General features: G+C 39.4%; 1 protein-coding gene across 23 annotated transcripts in view; it reads left to right on the forward strand.

Moving 5' to 3' along the window:
- LOC102698543 (teneurin-3) overlaps positions 1–27,070 on the forward strand; it is a 285,608-nt gene that overhangs the window by 202,899 nt on the left and 55,639 nt on the right. For all 23 annotated transcript variants that reach the window (XM_069192922.1, XM_069192926.1, XM_015345614.2 and 20 more), the window contains 7 exons: positions 2,188–2,310; positions 12,683–12,897; positions 16,948–17,158; positions 19,522–19,623; positions 20,708–20,902; positions 22,341–22,541; positions 25,709–25,894. In XM_069192922.1, coding sequence (XP_069049023.1) covers positions 2,188–2,310; positions 12,683–12,897; positions 16,948–17,158; positions 19,522–19,623; positions 20,708–20,902; positions 22,341–22,541; positions 25,709–25,894 — 1,233 coding nt within the window. The remainder of the gene's footprint in view (positions 1–2,187; positions 2,311–12,682; positions 12,898–16,947; positions 17,159–19,521; positions 19,624–20,707; positions 20,903–22,340; positions 22,542–25,708; positions 25,895–27,070) is intronic.

A 27,070-nucleotide genomic window follows, 5' to 3' on the forward strand; every position in this document is an offset into this window, starting at 1 on the left:
CGTGCAATTCAAGCTGAATGTCTCTTTTGTTATTTTAGTAAAGTGAAGGTTCTTGACTTCACCCTTTTCTGTGTACCTCAATGTTAGTGGTAATGCCCCACTGTTGAAATGCATTAACATTAAAAATTACCACAGATACCTATTTGTTAAATATTGAGTTTTGTGCACTGTTGTTGCAGATTTCCTAAAAATTCTGAATTCTTTTCTAGTATGATTTATCATTGATCAACCGTGTAAAGTAAATCTTATTCCCTTATCTTTCCTTCTGTGGAAAAATAAAAAGTTTAACTTCTTTTGCTGTATGTATCATATATTTGTGTAATAGATCCCTATGCTTCTGGGCTCTGAAAAAGCAGATTGTTTTTCCTGTTATTTATACCCTACCCAACCACACCCCAGTAAAAAAAGCTTTCATACTTAATATAAATTATCTAGTTTCCTGACCTGCTTCTCGGTTTATATGCCCTCAACATGACTCATTTTCCACAAATCTGAAGCTATTGTTTTACAGTACTAAAGGCCTGACCCAGAGGATGATAGCCACATGTGTTTTTTTTCCTACATGTTTAACTTGGAAGACCTTTTGAAACTGTGCTATAGTATTCAGTCTTTCCGCCAGGAATGGTCATTTGTCTTGGTTATTTTAATCATACCGATTAAAATGTGACCGATGTGATGTGTGATATTCTCAGAGTTCCACTTCCACTGTCTCTCCTGAGCCCTTCTGAACATTTGTGAGGCTAAGGGGTGCACAGAAGTATGACCATTCGCTCTCTCTACTCCATCTAACTTCGAGAACATGGCCAGGCTTTACTTTAATGAGGCTGTAGGGGAGGTTTCTAAAAAAGGAGAGTTGTTTGCCCTATAAAAGAGACACTGACCACAAGAATAAAAGTCCAATGCAATGTCAAACCACAGAGCACAAATCACTTTGGGTCTGTGGTGGGGCCAAACCTCACTGTTCCAGATCCAGCCCTCTAATTGTGCTGCTGGATTGCTCCTGAATGGTCGACATGTTTCGTTTGCCTCATTACCTTACGGAGGCCACCAAACATTTCCCATAAATTTTGTCATGAGAATTGTTAAATGACTTCAGCATATGGGCATAAACTGGTTTGGATTTTATATTCTTATTAAATGGAATGTTCTTGGAGCACATTATAAGTAAGGCTAATTGGAGCCATGCATAGCGGGTTTAATGTGTACTTTAAAGATACCATATTACACAGAATTTGGGCTTCTCTATCCCTGTGGATTGGCCTGCATGTACTACCTCTGTCAGTATGAGGCCACACTTTGTTCTGTCTGACTCACATGTGCGTGCCACATGGTCTGCTAGTCCACATGGTGGCTGATGTGCCAAGATTTTGCAAGTTGAACATGGTCAGGAATTACCCCCATCCCTCATAAGTCGCTTAATTGAATTTTCTTAATTAGTTACTTAATCAAGTATAAAAAACAGATAAGTGTTCATGCATATTAGTCTACATCTCCATGAAGACTAAAATGTCAAATTAATTTGGAAAAGAACTTTATATTAACTTAAAACCTGGATTTACTTCGCATACATTGCAGATCATGGAAAAAAACCAGCTTCGACACTTCAGGAACAATTCCTCTTTCCTCCTTTGCGATATTGTTTCAGTTTAATGAAAGCAATTGAATATTTATCACCTCATGTAATGCACATTAAACATTATGTAGCAGATAGATTTATATTGATTTTGAGCTCTAATGTGAAAGGCTAAATTGTAAATGTGTATTGCATTAATTTTATCTTCGCTTTGAAATTACAGATTAATTATCTAATTGATGGCAAGCAAATCATGCATGCGATAGGATAGCATCTGAGTAATGTCAAAGGAGAGTAAAAGTTCTCTCAGCCTGTCTTCCAGTGAGCTTTATTTGTAGCCAACAAGGACAAGGAAAAGGCAAGTTAGAAATAAAATTTCCTTGGGCAACTGCACAAGAAAATCACGGGTTTTGTGTGCAATGAAAATCTTAATAACTCTTCTCATTAACATGAATTTTTGATTACTTCATCTTTTAATGTTGACCTCAGTTTCTGTATCTTTTGAGAATATTCCTAAATTGATCTTCCAACATATTTTAATCTGAGTGATGAGGTTATTTCTCCAATTGCTGCAGACACCACATGAGCTTGCTTGTGTTTTTCTTATCTTGAAGCCATGCACCTGTTTGGCCTCAACTGGCAGCTACAGGACACTGAAAACTACACATTTGAGAATGGGCAGGTGAAGTCTGATGCCACGCCAACCAATGCAGTAACAGTGCTCACGTCCGACAATGGTGAGTCAAAAAGGCTGTATGTTCACAAGCATTTTGGGTTTTTTTTGTTCCAGAAAGTGTCTTAAGCCTTCATCCCAACAAATACATTTTAAACTTATTATGCAATCTGACCATGAGTCTTGCATATGCAAAGAAAAAAAATGGTGATCCAGAATCATTAATATTTGTAAGAACACAATGTGTTTTGCCTTCTAGTGTACCACGTTGTATGTTAACTGTATGCCAGTGTATTTTGTTTTAAAGGAAATCCTCTCCAGTGTTTGGTGACTAGACTTTGAATTCTGATTCTCTTGTTCCTCATTTCCTCTAATACTGCTCAGCCGCTCCTCAGTCAGAAGGAGGTGACTGAAGTGCATATGAAGAGCATTTTAACTGCCGCTGAGCTTCGCTTTAAAAATGAACAAAGCACACCTCCTGCAGTCCAGTGTGCCAGATTGTGCTCAAAGAGGCAAGAAAGTGGAACTATCTCTAGGCAGTGGTTAGAAAAATGGTTGGAAACACTTTGCACTGCTGTTGCTGATAAGTAGTTTATCCTGTTTAGGCAAAACAAGTGAAAGTAAAATTTACAAAGGTACAATAGTTCTATGGGAAGTCATATTACTGCATCTTTTGCGATGGATCTTAAGGGAAATAAAACATTCAGAAGTGCTTGTTTCATTTAATTTCTTTGGGATACATTTTATGGTATGTACTGTAAATGTGAATATAAATCACTGATGTTTTAATTAGGAAATTAAAGAAGTAAATTCTTCATGCACCCAGAAAACAACACTGTTATTAGCAGTACTGGTAAAAGTATTAATAGTTGCAATAATACAGAAAAAATGTAAGATCTTTTTTATGGTTGTAATTTACTTCTGTGATAGATTTGAAGTCAGCCTATTCTATCATTATCAGTAGACAGGAAATGCATAAAAAAACTACTGATGTTTGATGGTCTCTTGAGTAAATGGTATGCTTCAAAAACTGCTGCTATTTAAATCCTTACAGGCAGGGATAATGCGATTTCAGGAAGAAAGACGTAGCCTTTCAGACCTTATGAAGTATGTAACGTTTTTCTATCCTGTTCGCTTTAGAGTTCTAAACCCAATTTATTTGTGGTGTCATTGAACTTTACCTGGTAACTGTTAATGAGTTGTTTCCCATACTTTGTTATAACATCTTAATTAAAAATGATTTAATTACTCATAATGTACATCCTAACTGGGGGGGAAAAAAGTGTTAAATTAAAGATGTCTCTGTAATAGACTTGAGATAGACCGCTGCAATAACATTGGTTGTAAAGAAGGCCACAAGTACTGTAAATGGTTGTTGTACAGTATATGCTGATGTAATTTTAAATCCACATAAGAGGCACTAATTAAGATGTCAGGAAGCAGGATAAGGCTGTTTATAGACAATCAATACGAGTCCATGCTCTTCCTTGAGGTAACCTTGGCTTCATGCCTGTCGCCCAGAGGTGTCTTAAGTGACAGCAAGCAGCTCCATCTACAAATATCTACCCAGTTGGATTATGCCCCTTCTGTAAGCGCAGCCTTAAAATCAAAGTGCTGAAGTAGAGTCCGTCTTTTTTTGTTTTATATTCAACTTTGAAATGGACAGGGGTGACTTAAAAGCATTTGGGTTTTATAAACCACCAAGTGAAAAGCAATCACTTTAGTGCACTCACTTTGAAATTGCAGGAGATGCTCTAGTTGTTTTTCTGTACTGTGATGGTTAAATAACTCAAAAAGCTTTAGGTCAATGATCATTGAAGCATTGTCTTATATTTCAGATGTGGTTGCTAAGAGCTGTGCCGTAAAAAAAAGAATTCTTATTAAAAAGATATGCAAGAAACTGAGGAAGAATTTGTAAATGGAAAAACATAAACACTTATTTAGAGTACTGTAGTCCAGCAATTAAATTGAGCATTGCTGCCAGCAAATTAACAGCAAGATAGGGTATAAAGTTTTCAAATGTTGTTAGTGTTCTGACTGTTGAAATATTTTTTTTATATATTTATTTTCGCTATTTCCCAAATGAAATGCAGCACAGCCACCAAAGGTTTCGAAGTCATTGTCATTGATCAAACATTACCTCGGTGAGACAGTATTTTAAGTTATTTTTCTTAGGAAGTGACACTCACACAATATCAAGAATTAATGTTAAATGATTTGTTGCCTTCTATGCCTTTGGTATCAGTTAACAAGACCTCACAGAGGATGAGCAGGCTCAGAAATAGTCTGCATGTGTTATCATGACCTTCCTCAGGTGCAAGAGCTTTGTCAGGTCTATTAAATCACTTAGCAATAAGGAACAGGACAGAATCCAAACGTACTGTATATGGTCAGAGTTTAGAAAGTTGTGTTTTATCATGAATCCATGCAACTACAAAATGTTATAAAATAAGATCTTCAACTTTAAAAAAAAAATGGCAGTCAAAAAAGACAAATAACAAATGTATAAAATATACAGCAACATCTGGTGTTTTTTATTACATTTTTATTTTGAAATGCATTGTAAAATGTGTTTCAGGTGTTTATTTTACGATGACGTGCCACCTTTTAAAGTGCAATTAGCAGTCATTGCATCTTCTTTGAGAAAACCTATTCATTGCCCTCTACTTGTAAGATGTTTGTATCCCTATTTATTGTAATTATTACTTTGTAGTTATTAATGGAAACATAGCATTCTGTTAAAACGAATATGATTGGGTCATCTTGTTCAACAACTGGCAAAAAAAAAACCTCAACTGTGGTAGAACTGTCAGCAGGCGAGACTTGAAGTGGAAGGCAGCCTGTTTCATAATTGGCAGCTTTTTAATGCAATTAACTACAACACAAGAAACAGTATCAGCCAAAGGCAGGTTTAAAGGTAAACCACATCACAAAAGAAATCATTGAAAACACGGAATTCTCATAACATTTACTTATATATCAATTGCACATTTACAGTATCCTGATGTCACTCACTGTACAGCTGTCTGAGACAGGCCTTTCTCAAAACCTTGATGTGGCGGCACTGCCTGTTCCTCTCTATTTCCACAGCCCGGTTATGGGTGTTGTGGGAGCTGTGTGTCAATTCAAAGAGTTACTCCGAACGTCAGTTCCATGCGAGCTGACAACTTAAAATAAGTGTCTTCCTCTTCAAACTTTCTCAACTTTTTAGAGATAAAATAATATATTCCTGCTACTTATTATATAATGCAGGCACAACGAGATGTCACTTGCACTAGACATAGCTAATGAATTAAAGAGTGCGTTGTAGAATAAACTCTGTAAATACAGTACTTTAACTTGAGAACTGAAGTTAAAAATAAGCAGTGGACAAATCACCATATTATTAGTAATGAGCAAAATTTCCTTTGAAAATATTTTTTATCTGTATATGAAACTTGAAAGCACTGTTTTGATTTCTTTTAGAAATGAACCCCCGAGCCAGTCCTCCTGTGCTGTATTAGATGAAATAAAAGAGATTTGTGTGCACTTGTGGCAATAGATCTATAAACACCAAATGTTTTCAATGGCTACAACATAAATAACATCAGATTTTAATAAAAGTGTCTAATCCGTCAAACTACAGTACATTGAATTGAAATGATCGACCGTGGTGTGTAAGGCTTAAAAAGAATGAGAAAGTTCAAACTTTGAAATCAGAATTTAGAGCATCACTCAGTGACACCTGTTGCTGTGGTTTTTTCTCCTCAGTCTAAACCAAAATAGCAAAATTGACCCTTTTCTTGATCTTGATTCTCCTTCTTTCGTTGTTTCTCTTCATCTCCTTAACCTTTGCAGGGTTAGGACTTGAAGGTTTCATCTTGATCTTGATCGTTATCACTGTTATTTAATGCTATTGTTAGGAAATAGTCATTTGTCAAATTCACAAATTGCAAAGTTGTATTTGATCTTAGCTGTGGGTTTCTTGAAAAATACCACCCTACTGATGTGCTTCTCCATGGCTGCCTCCATTTAACTTCATCTTAACATGTTGCCATTGTCATAGGATCTTTATTATTCGGAGTATCCCACTGCTGTTTGACGTGTGAAAATCACATCAGCCTCTTCCTCCATTGGTCATTGGATTACACTTTGGCATTTTCAAATTGACCTTAGTCCCACAGGTCATAAAGGCGGAAGATTGCTTGTGGTTTTTCCTCGGATTGTGAGTTTGGTGGAAAGGTCGTATTGCACAAGCTTCATTCAGTTACAGTATAACTCAGAAGACACACATTTTTGAAAGATTTGGTACCTAAGAAAATGTAAACCCGCAGAAAATCTAGGAAGGTGGTTGTTGATTGTTTCAGTCTGTTGATTAGCAGTTTCCCAGGAGGTACACTCAGACTTTGCACATTTGCACACCTTATTTTTTATGACGGTGAAAGCTTAGGGACCATTTTGCGTCCTGACTCTGCCTTTTATAAAACAATGACGGTTACAAGACCCGCCTGTGGAGTGCTATGGAGTTGTACCTCTGCCACCCAATCCAATCAAAGGGTTTAAGACCTGATGCTTTTCCATAATGCCTTCTGCTGTTGAAACAATGTGAAAGGATATCTGTGATGCCCACCAATTAACAATTGGCTTGACCTTTTTCTGTATTGGACTACCGTCCAGGAATCACTCATCTGTAAACAATTTTGAGACTCCTAAAAACATGCCAATGATTATCTTTGCATCTGCTTTCAGTGTCCATACATTCTTGCACTTATCTGTTTATGACGCGTCTGTTTTGCAGACTTACCGTAGGCCTCCTGTCACCACAGTCATGGAATTAGAGTGACATAAGTGTATTTCATGGGACATCCGCATACTTATAATAGACCATGCTGAGAATAAGCTTCAAGATATTTCATATGCTTGAAAACATTCTCGGTTTTATTGCCATAAAAAGAAGCTTGATGTTGAAGAGGCATGGGCTCAGCACACCGCAAATGTTGAATCAGCCTGTGACAAACTTTTATTAACCGATGTCTCCTTTCAAGTTTAAACCACTGCCGTAGAATTATTAAGGTGCATTGATAATTTAAAGTTTAAAATTAAAATGCGGAACAACTAACAAATAACACATACTGTAATTTTATACTTAATGGATTAAAACAGATGACATTCTTTAAGTCATAAAATGATGCAGAGTGCTGTTTGAATGCATTAAGCTTAAGTAGCATGAAAACACACGCAGTGTAACTACATTGTTTTTGCATTAATACTTCAAGGGTGACATGATTTGCATCTCGAACAGCCTCATCATAATGTTGCTCAGGTTTCAAATGAGGTTATTAGTCAGCTTTTAGAACAGGCTCATTGCTTTACCTGATTTATCCTCTACACTGATAAAAAAAAAAACTTTAAAAAAGAAAACGGGGAGTTTCTTCACAGGAAGAAAGGCACCAGAATGTAACAGCTTCATGATGAAGCTCTTCTCGGTCACCACAGCCTCCGAAACAGTAGGGCCTGCTTTAAAAATAACTTGCAATTTCAGCTGCTGATGCGTGGCCCGGGGGAAGAGAACACTGGAAGAAAGCTCTGTTTTCCTTTCAAGAGCTGTTCAAAGCCATTCTTTATTTCCAGTGGAAAAAAAAGGAGCGAGCGTGGCTGGTTAATGTCATAATCACTAAACTTTCGTTTATATTAAAGGAGATTAAAACAGTGAAAAGGGTTCTTATGCAGCCAATACTTCAGAAATCATCAATATTTTTCTTTATATGAAAGAAAGTCTTAGTATGAGGATCAATTCTCCAGTAACTCCCTTGTGTATAAGTGGCTTTGAAGGAATGAATACCCAAATCAATCCTCGCTCCTTTCAGCTCTTTTAGACTTTGTTTTTTTTTCCCTCTTCTGCAACAGGGATCTTATCTGATACTTAGTTTTTACAGCTGGACTAAAGAAGCCGCATCTCATGAACAAATATTCAGATGAAGACAGTGTCGAAACTTTTGTTATTTCCTTTAAAAAAACACATTGTTTTGGTTTCTCCCCTATAATGTGTGAATTGTGATGGACAACAGTTCCAACAGTCCTTTACTTTAATTATAGTTAATGGAATTTAGCATATATGACAAATATGATTAATGTCATTTATATTCAGTAGCACCTTGCATCCCAAAAGATCCCCAAGCGGTTGATATGTAGGAGGGAACCATCTGAAGTTCAGCATTACCTTGGGAGAGACTTAGCAGCCATTCTGTACCTGTGGGTGCACTACACACCAGATCAGGTAGAGGAGTGAGAAATGACTTTACTACTTCAATTAAGGGGAAACTTCAGGTAGGCCAAGAGTTCAAGCCGGAGTGGGCTTAAACGCAATATTGAAGCTAGGACACCAAGGTTAGCACCCTTATTCCTTTGAAAAGTTTTAATTTCTATCATTTTATTGCCCGCTGCCAAACCTTTCAGTTATGTTTCCAAATATAGCATACCATTGCCGTTCACATGGGAGGGTGGGGGGGGGCAAGAGAGAACATCCCAGAGATCCCCACAAATGTAAAACTCTGCCAGCGCCATGCTGTCCCAGTAATAAAGACCTACGCACGAAGTGTGGTTTCTCCCCAGCATAAAAACAACCACATTTCAGTATAAAAAGGGATAAACCAAAAGCACCAGCTGAAGTCTGTCTCATGAATCACAGGGCCATTCACTGGTGCTCATTTCTCTACCATAGTTTCAAAGGAAGTGCTTAATCCTTTTTACATATACTGTAGGATTAGGTATGCCATTATTCCATTATGGGATCAGGACTAGCACATTACACTTATCGTAACAACGCTATCCCTTTTTTTTTTTCTGCCTTAGTTCTGAAATGTGGACTCATTAATGCCGCACACCCAGCCTACCACCCTGCTCACCTTGTCCTCTCGCAAGCTTTATCCAGTATTTCAACTTTCTAGCTTAATCTCGCCCCCCCCCCCCCCCCCCCCCCCCCCCCCCGGCGTATCATCCCTCACTTTTCTAGCCAATGCCGTGATTCAGCGTGTGGATTAACACTGAAACATGCAACACACAGAATGCAAAGGTATTATAAGAGCAAAGTAACAGAACATCACTCTGCTGCGTGGGGAGAAGTTGTGGGTTACAAGCCAGAGGATCGCAAGCCTTCCCACCAACCTTCTTCTTACAATGATCCAACTGGACGAACAAAAGCGGTCCCCCATATTTTTGTTTAAAAAAAATACCTTAATTTGTAAAACTCTGATGTGATTTAGAATCGTTAAAAGACACTGAAGTCATTGTTTTCTGATTAATGAATAAGATTTATGGAGGAACATTGTTAGCGGATCTGCTACACAAATCTCAAATAAAAAAAAGATCATTCGTAACTAAGCAGACTTCCAACAGAAACTAGGTTTGATGACTAAATTGATATTTGAGGACCAGTGGGTGACAATATTCCCTATGGACTAGAATTTCCAAACCAGTGGGCACAGAGCTACAGAGGGTGCTGTTTGTCAGATTAATCCCCCGGGTTCTCCATTTTCCACGAGTGCTGCTATGTGGTGGGACTGCTGACTCACAATGTGTGCTGCACTTTGTTAGTCGACTAATGGGGTACCCTCCTATGTGCAGCAATTTAGGATACTTGGGGATGAAAAGTGCCATAGAAATTCAAAGAACCAGCATCACTCTCCAGCTCACCTGAACGACTGCACTTAGAAAGAGACTTTCTGAGACTGCTCTTGTAGCCTGCACATGTCCTTCGAGGCTTTTCTCATCAGTTTCTCTGCTTTCAGCCCCTGCTTAAGTTCTGCCTTCGATTGCTCAGCCTGTTAGGAAGGAATTAAATTAAACCTAATGACTGAACATGTGTCTCACAACTCAGTCCTATAAGTAAGGGCAGTCTCATGCATATATGTTGTACAGATATTCCTAAAAAACTACAACATTAATGTGTAGAAGTCTTGCATCACTACGGATCTACCCATCATTGGACCTGTTTACTACTTTTACTATCCTAACACATTCTGATTCTAGTGAAACAGTATGGTGACAAGGAAAATTGTCTTGTAGGAGTTGCTGTCCTTCAGACAAGACCTTCAGCCAAGGTCCTGACTACTTGGTCATTAAAGATCCCAATGGAGCAGTTTGTAAGAGTTGGACTGTTAATCCCAGTGTCATAGCTGATTTCTGCTTTGGAATTCTGCTCTGGATTTTAGCCAGCTGTACAGTCTGGCATCCCTGCAGTTGTCCCTTAATTCACTTGGTGAAGTTATTTCTCACTTCTTCGCCTCATCTGCTCCGTATAGGGGCTTCTAGTGCATAAAATCTCCCAGGTACTGTAGGTACTGCACTTCAGTGGAGGACAAAGTGGATCCCCCTTTATGTGAAGCAGTTTGGGATTTAATGGATAAAGATGCAAGCAATTCCATATTTATAGTGCAAAGCCCTATCAACGTTTAAGACACAAATCATTGTGAATCAACATCGTTGCTTGGTGTGCAGTTTAAAGTGACCACCATAAGAAATGTCCTATCTATGCAAAAAATCATTATCTGTACCATTGCAGTGATTCACTCTTGATGCTTGTACCTTGTGATATTCGTGGACATTAAACTTGTTAGTATTTTATTAACGCATCTGTAACAGACACACTGTAAGGGGAAAAAATGATTTTGACTCAAGGCAGAAAATACTCATTTTCTCTGGATTGAATATAATGCAGCGATAAAACATCACTGGGGCCTGTGAATGCTGGTTTTATTCTAGTGCACAATATTTTCACCACTTACAGCCTTACAAGGTCTGTGAAGTAGATTAAGGAGAAGATTATTCCAGTCCTCATTTTAAATGTGTAGGTATTTTAGCATAGCAGGTCGGTTTGTCTTCCACATTTATGTGTACTGTACTTCTAGGTGTTTGCTGGAGCTGAAGTAGATTTCAGTGGTCATACACAGTATAAACATAAAATATTCTGCACAACAGCAAATCCATTTTTCTGTTTCACAGAAAACAATAGAGTTTTCTTTAAATTGTTAATGTACAGTATAAAGACTATAAAATATTACACACAGCAGGGGCCAAAAACCTAAACTAATGGCCTATTATATGAATTAATAAACCCCAGTAGATAAATTAGGTTAGTTATGGTGGTGAAATAAAGCCATGATCATCAACACATGGAAGTGATTGTCTGATTTTATACTGTGCATACAGTTAATTTATAAATACCTGCAAAAATGGTCAACAAGGCCATACTGTAAGTGATCAAATGCAATGCTGATAGTTCTTCAGAGTCTACATCACAGAACCATGGGCAAGAGTACAGAAAGTACTACCGTATTTTAGTCTAAGATGACAATGACCCCAACCATAGCTATCAGAAATGTCTGGGACTTGTTTGATGTGACATGGGTTTGCTCGTATTAGGTTAATAATTATAAAAATAAATAGGTTTTTTTATTTCCTGTGAAAAGCTCTACAAATAAATCTCATCATCTTAAGAAATTTGCACTGTCAGTAGGGTCTGCTTTGTCAAGCAGTTTTAAATCGATAATATGTCCCCAGAAATATATTACTTTCAAAAATGAATGTACTGTATTTTAGCAAGCTTTTAAGTAAATTATAGCCTAACTACTGCTTACTCTGTTATAAATGTTATAAATGTACATCTACAACTTGGATAAATGACTTAATGCATTTTTTAATTAAAGTTTGAGCATTTAAGTGTGATGTCTTTATTAAAACATATCTTTAACAGAAAGTTGAGAAAGCTTGATCCAAAGCTTAAGCAAAGAATCCAGATTAATTGTTTTAGCACGTTGGTATCTATCGGTGAGGCCTTTTTTTCACTCTACCGCAGACCAAAGTGATTTTAAATCATGCTGACAGTTCAGCTGGTCTCCTGTGAGTCATGTTCTGGTGGTATCATTCTAGTGTCGGGCGCACATCAGTGCTAAATTGGCATTTATGACTCTAGCATAAGTAAGCACCAGGATCCCAATTACAATCTCAGTCTGCAGTAGTCGCTTGTTAAGTCTGTAAAGTAAACATGGTGGATTAAACCCTCAGCCTTTCGGAGTTAATTCTTCTCAAGCCAGCTGCACAGCGGGAGACTTGCAAAATGGATCTATGCTAAATCCAGAGATCATTGGAGCTAATTATTATTTTCAGTTTCAAGTATTGACAGGTATGTTCCTGAAAACAATTATTCTTCACTTTGACAAAAATAAATAGTGTGCAGTTTTTGAAGTACTGTATACTTCAGAAACAAGGTATTATAGCACATTACAACGCACAATTTACATTCAATTACACAATATGCATCATTACAATATGCTTTCATAATTGCCAGACCTCTTTTTTTTGTTTCACACTTGTGTAAGAAAATAGATGCATCCATATTAATGACATGAAATTGTTGCCTGAACTGTCTTGAATTCCCCCCTGTTATTTTCTCTTCTTAGGGAAGCTTGGAGTGTTCTATCAAGAAAACAACACCATAGACACCGGAGAGGTGGATGTAGGGCGGAGGGCAGCACAAGAGGTGCCCCCTGGGATCTTCTGGAGATCACAGCTCTTCATTGACCAACCGCAGTTCCTGAAATTCAACATTTCGGTCCAGAAAGACGCGCTGATTGGAGTATATGGAAGAAAAGGCCTGCCACCTTCCCACACTCAGGTACGGAGATGAAACCTGCCTGCAGGTGTTTCCGGCTCGGCGCAGGGGCAGCCCGCATTTACAGCTGCACAGAGCCGCCGGGCAGTGGGGTGGCTGCCGCTGGTCTGAGGCGGTGCAGCGCCGCGCTGTCTTGAAAAGCTTGCGGGCGGATTGCGCGATGATCTCTTCTTATAGGCTCGCTCACTGTGCCACTGACATAAATCTGCTTCCATACTGCCACCAAAAAGGTTTTGATTTCCCATCATTTAACCTCCCGCGTTTCTTTTACAGACTTCGGCGCAGTGATAAATGCCATCTGAATTGACAGACCAGTCTCCTCCAATTTAATGTGATAGCAAAATCACAGGGGCGCGAGGATAGAGTTGTTATTGTTCATTTTTAAAAATATCCTACATGTGCTGTTAAATGGCCTGGCAGACTAAGGTCTAACTTTTGCATTTTATTCATTCTGTACATTTTTAGATTTATCAATGTCTTTGCACAGGTGGCCAACTAGGAAAGAAAGATGTCCCAGAATGACATTTTTAGGGGTTAACATTAAGTAAATGCTTAAAATCCTTTGAGCACCAGTTCGATCTTAATTGCTGTGGCCCGATTTGAATTGAGGCAACATTATATTGTGTGGAGTGAAAGACACTCAGGCTTCAGTATTGGCACTCGCTATCTGAGTTTAGTTAATCCACTAGAACACCTTAATTTCCACTTGCTAGGATGAGTGTTCAAGAAATCAAGAGGTGGTATCAAATAAGCGATTACAGTTTAATCAAAAGGTACCATCACACAGTAGGTAGGAAAAGTCCATCTGTTTGATACAGGAAAAAATACATTCTAAAAAATCGGTTTACTACAGTAACCTCTATGGAGTCATGTTTTCTGGGAAATATTCTGCATACTTATATGGAAAAATTATTTCTACCCTATTCTACTATTCTAAATAAATACTTTCATTTATTATATTATTAGTATTGTATTTTTTATTTTGAGTAAGAACTTCTTTTAACAATGGCATAAGTAAAACTAATAAAACTTTTCATTACCTCTTGGAATCTAGAGTCTTAGTGCTAGCATTCTTCTTACTGCTAATAGAAATAATCTTTCTAACAGGGAGATTAATTCAACTGAGGATTGAATGCTAGGGACAACGCTTTATTCAGTCAAAAAGATGCAATATATACCACAGCAAGGGAATTGCATTTCCAAGGTTATATATTAAAAAATACACTAGGGTTTACTGAGTGATGTCGAACCCCTTTATGTAAGGGATATACCATGCATTTCTAAAGTAATTGGTTGTGACTGTCCATACAATGTGTGTCAATATCTGCCACAATTTCTTTTGTGAGTCCCTCTAAAAATGTCAGTTTGATTGCAGCAGATGGATCAATATGTTTCTTTAAGGAAGCATAAAAGAAATAATGAAGGATATTGACAACGTAGTGAAAAAAATAAAATGGGAGAACCTTCAAGTTGTTTCTCTCCAATACCTGTAATTCATCATCCTTTGTTATGGTGGTAGAGAAACTTTTATTTTCATTACATTTTATAGGTTTCTGATATATCAAGATGTATGCCCCTTACCGTTCAGAACTTGAAAATCTAAGTTCCCTGTAAGATGTCTGATACCCTTGAAATGCTGGTGAATTATATACGTTTTAATGCAATAACACTCCGCCATCAAAGTACCACGTAAGCCGTAATAAAAAAGGCTCAGTGTACAGCACCACTGCCCCATCATTACTCTCCCCTTTGTAAGATTAAGATGAGTAGAAGCTTTCACGCCAGATAATCCTGGTGTATACACTTACTTGTGAATTAAGGCATGAAAGCTTAGCTCTTTCATTACCATCTTCTCTCGTCTCAACGAGACTGAAACTAACATCAGTCAGGCCACAAATCGGCGAGCTAATAATCACTGTTTGAACTTCAAACCCGCTGATAGGTTTCACAGTTTTAACAGTCTACTGATTGTTCTCATTTTCTGTCTGTATTTCCTTGTTTTCCTGTGGACCCCAGTGAAATTAACTGATTGATTCTTGCTCTTTCCATATAACCATTTGATATATTGAATCCCTTGCTAATTAGCTTTTAGGGTTTTGTATTTTTTTTTCTTAAAAAAAAGAAATCTAATTTTCTAAGGAATGGGCTTCTGTTTGCAATCAAAAACCCATTCAACATAGAGGAAAAAAAGCGTTTAATTTAGAAGTCAGATAAATAAGGATACAGGCGGTCACCTTGATGGAAGTTTCTTTCAGAGGTTTTAGAGAAGTGGGCAGTTTTATGATTTTACATCATCGATAGAATGACTGTGGATGGATCAGTGTGGAATTGGTGCAAAAATTACTCTAAACATTAGTCATGTTCACAGAGAAAGTCAACTGGTAAAGTTAAATTAAATATGTTTTAAATACAACAAGATGGTATGGTGTTTTGGCATTTATTAAATAGAATTTGCTAAATGTTTTAAATGTTTCTGTCATTCCTCTGTCTGTATCTGCTTTATAAATAAGAGCCTGCCACAGTCAACTTGTCTTATTTTATTTATGGAAAATTGTTCAGTCAGTATACAAACTACTGCGTTCAAAGCAGATTTTCAGTGTTCTTCTAAAACAGTTACATAGACCACATCTACCATCAGAAATGTAGATGATGGTTTTTCACATTCCACTGAAGTACGCCTCTCTATAGCTACTTTAGGATTTACATTGTAGCTAAACCCATTACAACTGTTCCCAGTGGTACAGTATGTATGCTGTTTGAATCCTCCACAAATCTGCAACATCCCTGCAATAAGTACATTTTCTGCTAAATATACATTGACATTTTCAAGGCAGGGGTGGGTGGGATAGGCTATAAATGAAATTATTATTTAGAGTAATTTACAGAAAAAAATAAACTGCCCCAAATACATAAAAATTAATCTTGGAGTCAGAATGGTCAGATTTGCAAATTGCCACTACTACAAAACCAGAACTATTTAACTGGCTGTTATTGTCAGTGTTTCAAATAATGAAGACTGTGGACTTAATAGTTAATAGTGCTCACATAGTTTTAATAAGGTTTTAAGCATATTTTTAGAACATTTTAAAACCCGTTACTGCTGAATTGTATTTTATTATTAAACCATGTTGCGAACGACTGAAAACGTTTTTTGATGCAATATTCATGGTCAACATGTCAGCTTGGGATATCAAAGGAAGGTTTGTGCATATCTAGTTAAAAACCCGGAAGATCCATGGGGAAAGAAAACAGGAATGATGGGATTCCAGTGAAAGATATAAAGACAATCATCCTTGTTCATTTTTATTGCAGATACCAATTATATGACTGCATACTCGCATAAAAGCATTTAATTTGAGAAAGATTTTTAATTTAATGACTGAGAAAAATAATAAGTGGCTTAGAAAAAGATTAATTTGATTTCCAAGAGGAAAAGGAATGTTCAGTTTCATTTAATGTCAAAATATTTGCAGTATGATTATGGCAAGAAGTACACGATTTACTTATTCTGAGCAATTATAAAATGTTTTCAGAAAAATTGTTTTTGGTTACAAACAGCATGGAGGCCTGGGCTTGTGAAGCCAATTGTAATTCTGTTCCTTCTTTTGGCACAGTCTTATGGAAAATGAATTTATGTCACAGTCCTTGGTTGCTTAATTTTTTCATGTAAAAAAAATTGTTTCTATCTGAAACTGAGGAATATAATTTGCAGGACGCTGTCCTCATGCAGATGTGTGGTAGGTTGTGTTCACCTTGTCTTTCACGGGATTAATTGCCATCATTCCCCAAGAATCCAGTCATATTCATCAGGGTCCTCTTCTGCTGCCTTCAGCTCTGTCACACTTTCTCCGGCTTCAGAGAAAAATCCTCTCTTGTCTGCAGAAACAGATTGTTCGGATACGGTTTTCTAATAAGAATGGATCCCAGTGTTTCAGCTGTGAAAGAAATGTGGAAACATGTTTTTTTTTGGGGGGGGGGTGTAATTACTGCGTGACATTTTCCTGGAAAGGTATTCATTTTTATCTCTTTGTATTTTTTTTCTTTCTGCTATAGTATGACTTTGTGGAGCTGCTGGATGGCAGCAGGTTGATTGCCAAAGAAAAGCGCAGCCTGATTGAGTTGGAAAGCAGGAGCAGGAAAGCCCGATCTGTCAGCGTCCACGAAGCAGGATTTATCCAGTACCTTGACTCTGGAATTTGGCATTTGGCCTTCTATAATGATGGAAAAAATTCAGAGCAGGTGTCCTACAACACCATTGTCATAGGTAAGGTTTAATACATGTCTGATTTTAAAACATGATTAAACATGTTTTTTCTACAGTGTTTTTATTGTGAGAAAAGCTCTTCTAAGCTATTACAGTAAATACTTCTAGTTCCCCTTATCTCAGCAGCTTCAAAGTTCTCTGGGTTTTTTCAAAATAAAATGTGACCGAATTGGCAGAGTGGATGTGGAAATACATTGAAGGTCTTGAAATTGCCTACTTTGATACGTTTTTCTCCCAGATTTTAATTTGGCACTGCGGTAAAAAAAAAAAAATCCCATTTTGCTTTGGTTCTCTGTACAGAAGGGGACACTTTATAGGAGATGCAGGCATACATTTCTCCCCATAATCATCTCTACTGCTCTGTGTCTGGCATCCATTTGCACATGGATTGTCTAAAAAAACTCAGCTGTGATAGGCTACAAAATCTGTGATATGAGAGTCGGTAATAACATCAAAGGATTTCACCACTGCCTCAAGGAGATTTCTCAAAAGCTCCAGGTTTCTGAGTACTTTTGCAGAGGGACCTGTGAGTAGACATTACGACTAAGAAATGAAACTACTACACTGCCTGATGAGGCAGGAATCGTGATTTTTTTAACCAAGGGAAAACATATGAAAGCATTTTCTTTTTGTCATAGCTTTCCCTTTTTTCTTAACAAACCTGAAAATCATAAGCAAAGTCATGTCAGGAATGTTTGAAATTACGACTGTTCTTTGCACACTTGAATCATAAAGTTCAATTAAAAAATTGAGTGGATCTCACTGATTCGTACTGCTGATAAAAAAAATATGTAATTGATATGGTGACGTTATATTTCAGCCTCTGGAATAAAAATAATAATTAATTCCTTCATCTAGGATGCCGAAGCCTGTGGAGCAACCGGTGATAGACAAGACATTTATAGACTCTCAGTAAATTTACGTTGCATGAGGGGGGCTGACATTATTACCCTGTCAAAACTTTGCGTTGCTCTGGCGGTTTCTTTTGTTCGCATCTAATGAAATTATTGACAGAGGCATAATCTCAGGCCTGTGCACAGCAATACGAGCATCTAACGCAACCATAAACACACAATGGCAATCACTACACGCTTAACTCGCCTCATTTGAAACTGCTCTGTTGGGATGTTGCGTTGCCCTTTCGAATAGAATCCGTGGTTTTGTCCATCCATCCATCCATCCATCCATTTCCTCACCTCTTGACCCAATTCGGAGTCATGCATGAGCCGGAGACTATCCCCCGGCAGGAACAGTGGGCCCAGGTGAGGCCGGTCCACCACAGGGCACGCACAGGCCCACACTCACAGCAGGGCCTGTTTTCCCCACAGTCCACCTATCGGTATGTGGAAGGAAAACTGGAGCATCCGGTGAAAATCCGTGTGAGCCGGGAGAGGATATGCCAGCTCCCCGCAGACAGCACCCCAGGCCTGGAATTGAACCCAGGGCCTCTGGCAATGCTGGCCACGGCCACGCTGAGACCCACCGCGGTGCTGCCCTCCATGGTTTAGAGATCAGCTTCGTGTTTTATAGTCACTTGGATCCATCTCAGGATCCAGCTGAGTTTGCTTATTCCACTGCGGTTTGTGCCTCCATACACAGTGATTTCACTGTGGGTCAGACTTTTGGAAGTTCACCCAAATTTATTAAAGAAAAGGAGTCCGTTATTTCTGCTGCTGGAAGACTGTTTAATTTCTGTTATTTTTAGGCTCCAAAGAGATTTGTATATCGTCATGGCATGTTAATTCACAAGTATATTTTATAAACCAACACCCAGGAAGCGCTGGCACCAACAGCTGTTGTTTGTTTGTTATATGTTGTTATTTACCTTGCTCAACATTCCCTTAGTAGGACAGTAAATGTTGTGAACACCATTATGTATTAGATCTGTCAGTAAAGTCCCTTAAAATATATATATATAGGATTTCGCACAATTTCAGACAAGCAAAAAATATTAATTGAAGTATGGCAGAGAATAATGCAGTTGCCTGTTTGTATTCCTTGGGTGTTGATTTCTTGTTCATACAATATAATGCAAAACAAGGAGAACAGAAAAAAATGGGCTAATTGAAGTAGTTTTGAGTCTTTTGATTATTCTCTTCACAGCAAGGGAAATAAGTAAATGTACATTGTTAGAATAGCAGGGGAAATAAGTACATGTGTACATTCTTTGATTTGCTACAGATTTGTTAATTGTTTGTGGTTATCAGATATAATACTGACTTGATTGTGTCATGAATGTAAACACAAACATCAGTTTATGTCTAACCACTGCCTGAGGTACCATATCCTCTGCTGCGTGTTAGTCCTAATTGTAAATAATTATGAATTGCAAGCATTCCATCTTTATTCTGATGTCCCTGTAGATTCTGTTATGGAGTGTCCACACAATTGCCATGGAAACGGCGATTGTCTTTCAGGAACGTGCCATTGCTTCCCCGGATTTCTTGGGCCAGACTGCTCTAGAGGTACGTGGGTTGTGCATTGTGTCCGCATCCAAAACGAACTCTAGTCTGGGGCACTACAGTCATTCCTACCATAACACAAATTTATCTCCAAAGTGCCCCATCATCGACCCCCCCCCAACACCCTGTTGCAAAGTAGATTTTCAATACCTTCTGCATCTACGCCAACGTTGCGATATCCATGGCTTGGCTATGACGGGATTGATTTATTAGGGAACGCCTTTTCCATTGGCTACAGCTCGATTCAGGTGGACCGGAACCTGTCAGACACGCAGAGCTGAAAAAGTTCGCGCGGCAGCCTCAGCACAGAAACACTCTCTTGGCTGCTGGCGTCTTCTGTCACGCGTGGACGTCGGTCTTTGTCCAACCTGCCTGCGCAACATGCAGTAGCTGTGTACTGTATCTGTACTCGGCAACTATGTTTTCATTCTTTGGAAACACTGATGTATATGTATATGTATATGTTCATTGCTGTTATATAATGCGTGTCAAGGGTATGAAGCGTTCAGGTAGTGGGTGTTGTGCAAAAAAACAACAGAGGAAAGCTACTGTTGTGGAACAAATGCTTGATGTTATAAAGCAGTGTGAAGGAAACAAAAGAATGTGACGTCATTCGCACCACTGGGCTTGTAGTAACGTGTACATTACTATTTGTTTCTCTGTTTTCTGCGAATTGAAACAAACAACGTGACCAATTACTATCGAATACGAACAGTCTTCCCCCAAACCCTTTTGATTCCCATGGAGCCCATCTTTCTGTACCACAGGATTTCTTTAATGTGGACGGTGTTTCACAGCTGAAATGGCTGCGCTGACGCTGGCTGGCCGGCCAGTCTGTCCGGAAGGGTGTTTCTCTTAATCTCGATGACATCCCCACCATTCTGATTCGCCAGTTTTCTTTTTGTTTTTTGTCCCCCCCCCCCCCCCCCCACGGTTTCACGATCCGAAGGATTGCTGTTTTTTTTGCTTTTTTTTTCTCCAAAGCCTAAAAGGTCCGGTTTGCCAGGCCGGCTCGGGCGCGGCCGAGCGCGGGCGCCGACGCTCCCGACGTGATCGGTTTTTTTTTGGGTCTTTTATCGTGTTGCAGCGGCCTGCCCCGTTCTCTGCAGCGGGAATGGCCAGTACTCGAGGGGCCGCTGCCTGTGCTTCAGCGGCTGGAAGGGGACGGAGTGCGACGTGCCGAACAACCAGTGCATCGACGTCCACTGCGGGGGTCACGGCATCTGCATCGTGGGCTCCTGCGTCTGCAACACCGGCTACAAGGGCGAGAACTGCGAGGAAGGTAAAGGCAGAGGCCGCCGCCACGCATCCTCCGCTCTCCGGTGTCTCGGTGGAGGCCGTCTTGGTTTAAACCCGCCGTTGTGTTCGCGCTCAGCCCCACTTGAGCGGGGGCGTTTTCTAGACCGTGAATGAACCTGAGCGACGCGCAGTGGAGTGGTCCTAGTTCTGTGTAGCCCTTCTTGTTTTAGCAAAGTGAGGAGAAGCGCCGGTTTTAAGGTTTTAAAACGTATTTTGGGATTTCAGCTTGTGTTTTCAAAGTGTGCGATGCTTTATCTTGGCTGTTAAGGAAAGTCTATCCCGTAGGAAGACAGTAAGATATGTGAAAGCTTTTGAATTCATTTTGCAATGTCAAAGCAGTGTTCAGGACCACAGAACAAAATGTACCGTGCATACCTTCCAGCACTTGTCTTTATTTATAGTATGGCATATCTGAAGTTACGACCTCAAAATTCAAAAGGTAATTGCGATTTTCCTCTTCACAGAGCAGATGATTGCTTTAAGTAACTTATCGATTTAAACTAATTTCTTTAAATTTACGGTCCTGCATTGCAGCAGTAAATAGGGTTGCTGACAAGAGTTCTTTTTAAAAAAAAAATAATTCTAGATGTAATCGTAATATTCCTAGAGATCCTTCGCAAATAATTTCGCCAGGAAGAGTCTCATCCTTTCTCCTCAATAAAATTGATTTTATTGATCCCCACACAGAGAGTAACGTAATTTAATCCCCAGAATGAAAATTTCAGGCTGCTGACCTTACATGTGTAAAAATTTATTGTGTCAAATGAGTAAATTAAATCTCATCATCTCGAACACATTAAAGTGAATTTAGAGGCATTGGAATCCCACCATCTCAGAGCTTTTCAAGCTGTAGGTTCCCGTTTCCCATCTTCAGTAATGCGTCCAGGGGGAATACATTGTACAGCTTAACACTTTCAATTAGCAGGTGTAGGAAATCATTGCATGTCCTAGTTTGTTTCCTAAATCACTGACAGTGACATTTTAACAAAGACTGCTTTAATAAAATTACAATCAAGAGTGTTTCCAGTTATGTTTGACTAGAGTGAGATTTGATCAGGCTGCAACGTTTAGTCCCTAACGGTATGTATGAATGTAAAATATGTCAGTGGAACAGGAAGGAAAGTGGAGTGGCTGCAGATCTGAATGAATCACGATATCATTTCTACATATTTTTTGAAGGAGTCAAGTCAGTACCGTTGGGATGACTGTACAGTTATATGTCTGCAATGTGTATTGTAGCTTGTCCTGCACTAACAGTCAACAAGGGTGTTAACAAAGATGTATAAAATATAAGACACCTTAAAGCTAAAGGGTGGAGGAGTTAAAATTGGTGTCCTGGGGGGGGGGCTTGTACAATCTGGCCTGTAAATTCATGTATTATTCTTCTCACGGTCTAATCCTGCCTTTTCCTAACGCGTCAGTGGATTGTTTGGACCCATCTTGTTCTTCTCACGGGGTCTGCATCCACGGAGAGTGCCACTGCAACTCGGGCTGGGGTGGAACCAGCTGCGAGATACCCAAGACCATGTGCCCTGACCACTGCTCCGGCCATGGGACCTACCAGGCCGAAAGTGGCACTTGTACCTGCGATACCAGCTGGACAGGTCCGGACTGCTCTGTCGGTAAGGATTGCCGTCTCAGCGGCGTGCTTTCGGATTGTCACAAGCCCACTCATTACGAGCGAAGAAGAAGTTGGAAGGAGGTTCTGCTCCTAAATGTCTTAGCTTCTCCTGTTTCGCGTTGTTTTTTTCCTCCAAAAATACTTTTTTAATGTAAGGCTCGTGGCTTAAAAAAAGGGATCTCCAGCTACTGTCTGTTTAGAGCGAAATGAAGTTTGACACATGATGGGCACTCCCAAACAATAATACAGAGGAAAAGTGCTTAAATTTCTGTAAACTTTTATGATTCAGCCAAATACAGAAACACATCCAGGTGTAAGGAACAAAATCAGTTAATTATGAAATTTAAGGCTGTAAACAGTGGTGTTTATAACTGCTACTTTCACACATCTTAACTGATATTTTAAGTCCACTTGATAAACAGCCTGGGAAAAAAAACACACAGTTTGTGTTCTGGCCATGTTGTCTCACCACCTGAGCATCTTTTCATCTTCACCCAGCAGTGGAGGTTTTTCTATTAATTAGCTCCGCAATTCCACTTCAATTAAATGCACTTTAATTAATAAGTGCATGGCGTGGATCGACAAAACCCTGCTGGAAGCTAGTGTGCTAAAAGCAGATAAACACCTTTGCCCTAATGAAAAATTGATTACATTGATTCACAAGTAAAAAGGGACCACAGAATCAAACGGTCTCTTCCCAGAGCTGAGTTAATATTCCGGAGCGCTGAGGTTAATCAGCCCTTCCAAGGTCTCTTAATCGAAAACTAGACTCAGAGGGGGATGGAAACTGTCCTATAAAAATCCAACTGAATCAGTGGAAATGAGAGAACTCTGTCCCTCAGAGTTCCATCACTTGTACACTGATACACAGGTGTTAATCCTGCTTTTTCTTCTTCTCTTCCCCTTTATGATTAACAACCATCAAAAACGTTTAACTTCATTACGTACTGTGTACTATTCCTATTTTTACTGTCTTGGTTGTTTCAGACCTACCCACAGTCAAAAGTATAGTTGATCTTTTGTTTTTAATTTAAATGCTCCCAAGATAAATAAGAGAATTAATGTTCTGACTAACTTACTTATAACTTTGTGCAAAAACAGCATTTTCTTCAGGGGGTGAAGTCTGAATTAAAAATCAATATCTATATGCAAGAAAAGATTGTTTTGTATTGATACATTAGCTTTGGTTTTGCTTCTTAGACAAAGGGATGGCTTTTGATATTTGATAGAATACACAAAAACCAAAAATAATTTAGCTCATTCTTCCATTCATAAAAAATAACAATGAAAGTGTAGGTATAATTTTAAAAGCAAAATCCTGTATGACATTTAATAACTGACATCCTTAGAGCACTGTGTATACAGTTTTCAGTTGTCTACAGGATTCGTTTTGTGACTATAGCTTAAGCACCAATAATCTGTCTGAATGCAGGGTGCCTCCAATATTTTGTGTTTATTTTCTTTGCTCCCAAGAGTAATTTTAATTATGTTTACTGTTTTCTTCCTTGTTGTGGAAAGAGCAGTACATCCAGTTAGATAATTGTCATAGCGCTGAGATTCAACTCCTTTTTCTCCGTTATTTATCAGCCAAAGCCCTTTGGTCTGTTGGCTCTTTTAATGTGTGAGGGGAAAAAACAGTGGCAGAAGTTTGTAAGTACTTGTGATATAGGGTAAAAAAGAGCCTTCATTCCACAGCAACAAAATGAAGACAAAAAACAGCACCCAACCAGAAACATTGCTGAACTTTTTTTTTTTATTTGCTGACTGGTAAACAAAAGAAGCAATTATGTCTTGCTCTCGAGCTATAGGCTCATTAATTTCAAGGTACAGAGAGTTGGCAAGCTTTAAGCAAATTTTTATAATGACAAAACTACACAGAAGGTACGTGTGTGACAAGAGAACGGTATGTGTCCATAAGTACGAAAACAACGTTGAAGTTCGATTCAAATTAAAAACTAAACTTTTTTGTTTGGTTAAGAGCAGGCTAACCTCTTTCCTTTCATTTTTGCATTTCTTTGTAGTCTTCTGAATCTTTTAATTGAATCTGTCAACACAAATGCCGCCTAAAGCTCTTGTTTCGTAATATCAGAATATTCATTTAAAATCTTATTTTGTTTTTTTTTTCTTGTCTTTTGAATGTTTTCTACCATTGTAAAGGCTCAGTAAGTAAAAAAATGAAAATGGTCAAAACATTATACCAAGTTTTAAAATGATTTTTTTTTAAGCTGTCAAAGTTCTTCCTGGGAAACTTAATGAAGTCAAGATCAGTTCTCTCCTTAAAGGCCTTACAGTACCATTTACAATATATCAAGTCTGTGTCAGCGCTTAGTTTAAGGGAGTATTTCTCAATCTTTCCATTCCGCAGCACACTTACTTAAACATTATCATTTTTCCTACATACTGCCTCCTTACCCACACACGTACCGACACATCACCAACCCAAAAACATTATTCTTAATATTCTACACACAACGTGTCTCAATGTTTAATCTAATTTTACCTCAGAGTGCTCAGTCGCCTTATCCTGGCAGGGAGTGATGACAGAGACACAGAGAGCTCATGCTGCGCTCGCTCTAAGACATTTCTCTATTTTATTTGTACTTTTTATGTCTGACAGACAGGAAAAACTTAACTCCCCCCGTGAGCCGACATGCTGTAGAATGTATCCTCCGTCTCGAGTACATACGCCAACAACGCCCAGCAAAACGAATTAAGCTTCACCAGTATCTGAAATATCTGTTGTTTTTTTTTCCCTCTGGCTTTTCCAAAACGCAGCGGCACAACGGTCGGGGGAGACCGCTGTAAAACGGGTGTAGGATCTGGGCCGGGGTGGTGGTGGGGGGGCTGTACAGGAAAGAGTGGGAGAGCATCCACGTGTACTGAGAACTGAAAAGTCAGCATTTTAGGTAAGGTGTTCAGAAGCCATTCCGAACAATGACTCCGGGACCGCCAACATAAAAAAAAAACAAAACGGACTGGAGCATCAGTCCATCGGTCATAGTGTCATTCTGTCTGAAGGGAGGAACGCAGGTCGTTTCCCAGGCTGGAGGGGCGGGCACTGCCGCGAGGGTCGACTCTCCCGCCCCCCGCGCGCGCGAGGTGTGTCGCCCCGCTGGCTGTCGCTCGGCGCCCTTAACCCTGGTGTCTCCCCCCCCCCCCCCCCCACAGAGGTGTGCACCGTGGACTGCGGCTCCCACGGGATGTGCATCAGCGGGAGCTGCCGCTGCGAGGAGGGCTGGACCGGGGCGGTGTGCGACCAGAGAGCCTGCCACCCGCGCTGCTCCGAGCACGGCACCTGCAGAGACGGGAAGTGCGAGTGCAACCAGGGCTGGAACGGGGAGCACTGCACCAATGGTAGGCCTGCCGCCGCTGGGATCTGCGCCCCTCGCGCGTCGCGGCCGGCCGGGAAGGCCTCCGCTGGGAAGGACGGTCGGTGTGACCGGTGGCGGCTCCTGGCCGTGCCTGTTCCTAGCCTCCCATGTGGAAGGTGTTTGTGGCCTTTGTTGTCCTTTTACCCCTGTAGGTTTCTGCTCGGCTATATTTACCTTCGCTCACAGGTGGGTCAAGTCGGATGACCTCAGTGTAACTCTTAGAATCAGGTTTCTAGCCTTTTTCTCGTGTTTTTTGTGATATTTAGTGGGGGTTGGCAAAGGCAGACCATAGAAGAGCATAGATACGATTATCCACCTCCCCCAGAGTGGCTTCCCTGAAAGCTCAATTCCTACTGTCTCTTCTCTGTGCTCCTTATGGACAGAAATACAGCTCAGTTACCTAAAAATAGCTTCAAAACATTGCTATATTAGTCAACAGGAATAATTGTGAACCCATTCTCAAAAGCAAATGGGCTTTTGTATCAAACATCTTTTTGTTGCACTAATTTTCATCTATTTTGCACTAATATTACATTTCATTTTCTCCATTAGGTACGTTAGTGGTAATCCTTTGCGGTATTCTGAATTTAGACTGCTTTAAACACTGACTTGTTTATTGAGCTACATTGATTTTCATGTTCATGTATTCGGCCAATTCAAATGGAAATGTGGCCTAGGGGAGTTTCTAATTCCTTTAAGCTACAAGAAAGACTGGCTATTTGTTTTCATTCTGATACACCGGTGAAATGGGAAAAGAGATCGTTAACAATCACAAAGATATGCCTTGTTTGCTTAATCAGAAGTTGCTGTGTGCATTCCTTTAATAAACTCTGGGGTTGCTTGGAGCACTGGATCAAGACACTGAGGGGTTGAAGAAGATTAGATCATTATAGTAGTTAATTGCACTTAGAAAAGTCCTGCAAACTGCAAGAAACTTCCACTTCATCATGTCGGACTTCTTTTTGTTATAATTTTGTAAACCACTGTGGCTAAGATGTTGTCTCCAGACCGTGTTCGGTTCTGGTTTAAAGGCAATCTGAAAGTGAAGAGTACTTCTCCGAAGTCCTTTGTTGTGCTCATCACTATAAGGAGGTTTGGGAACGTGCTGTGAGAGTAGCAGTCTTTCCAATCAGCCAACCCCCCCAAACCATAATTGTCC

Source organism: Lepisosteus oculatus, chromosome 1, assembly GCF_040954835.1.
Source record: "Lepisosteus oculatus isolate fLepOcu1 chromosome 1, fLepOcu1.hap2, whole genome shotgun sequence".
Lineage (NCBI taxonomy): Eukaryota > Metazoa > Chordata > Actinopteri > Semionotiformes > Lepisosteidae > Lepisosteus > Lepisosteus oculatus.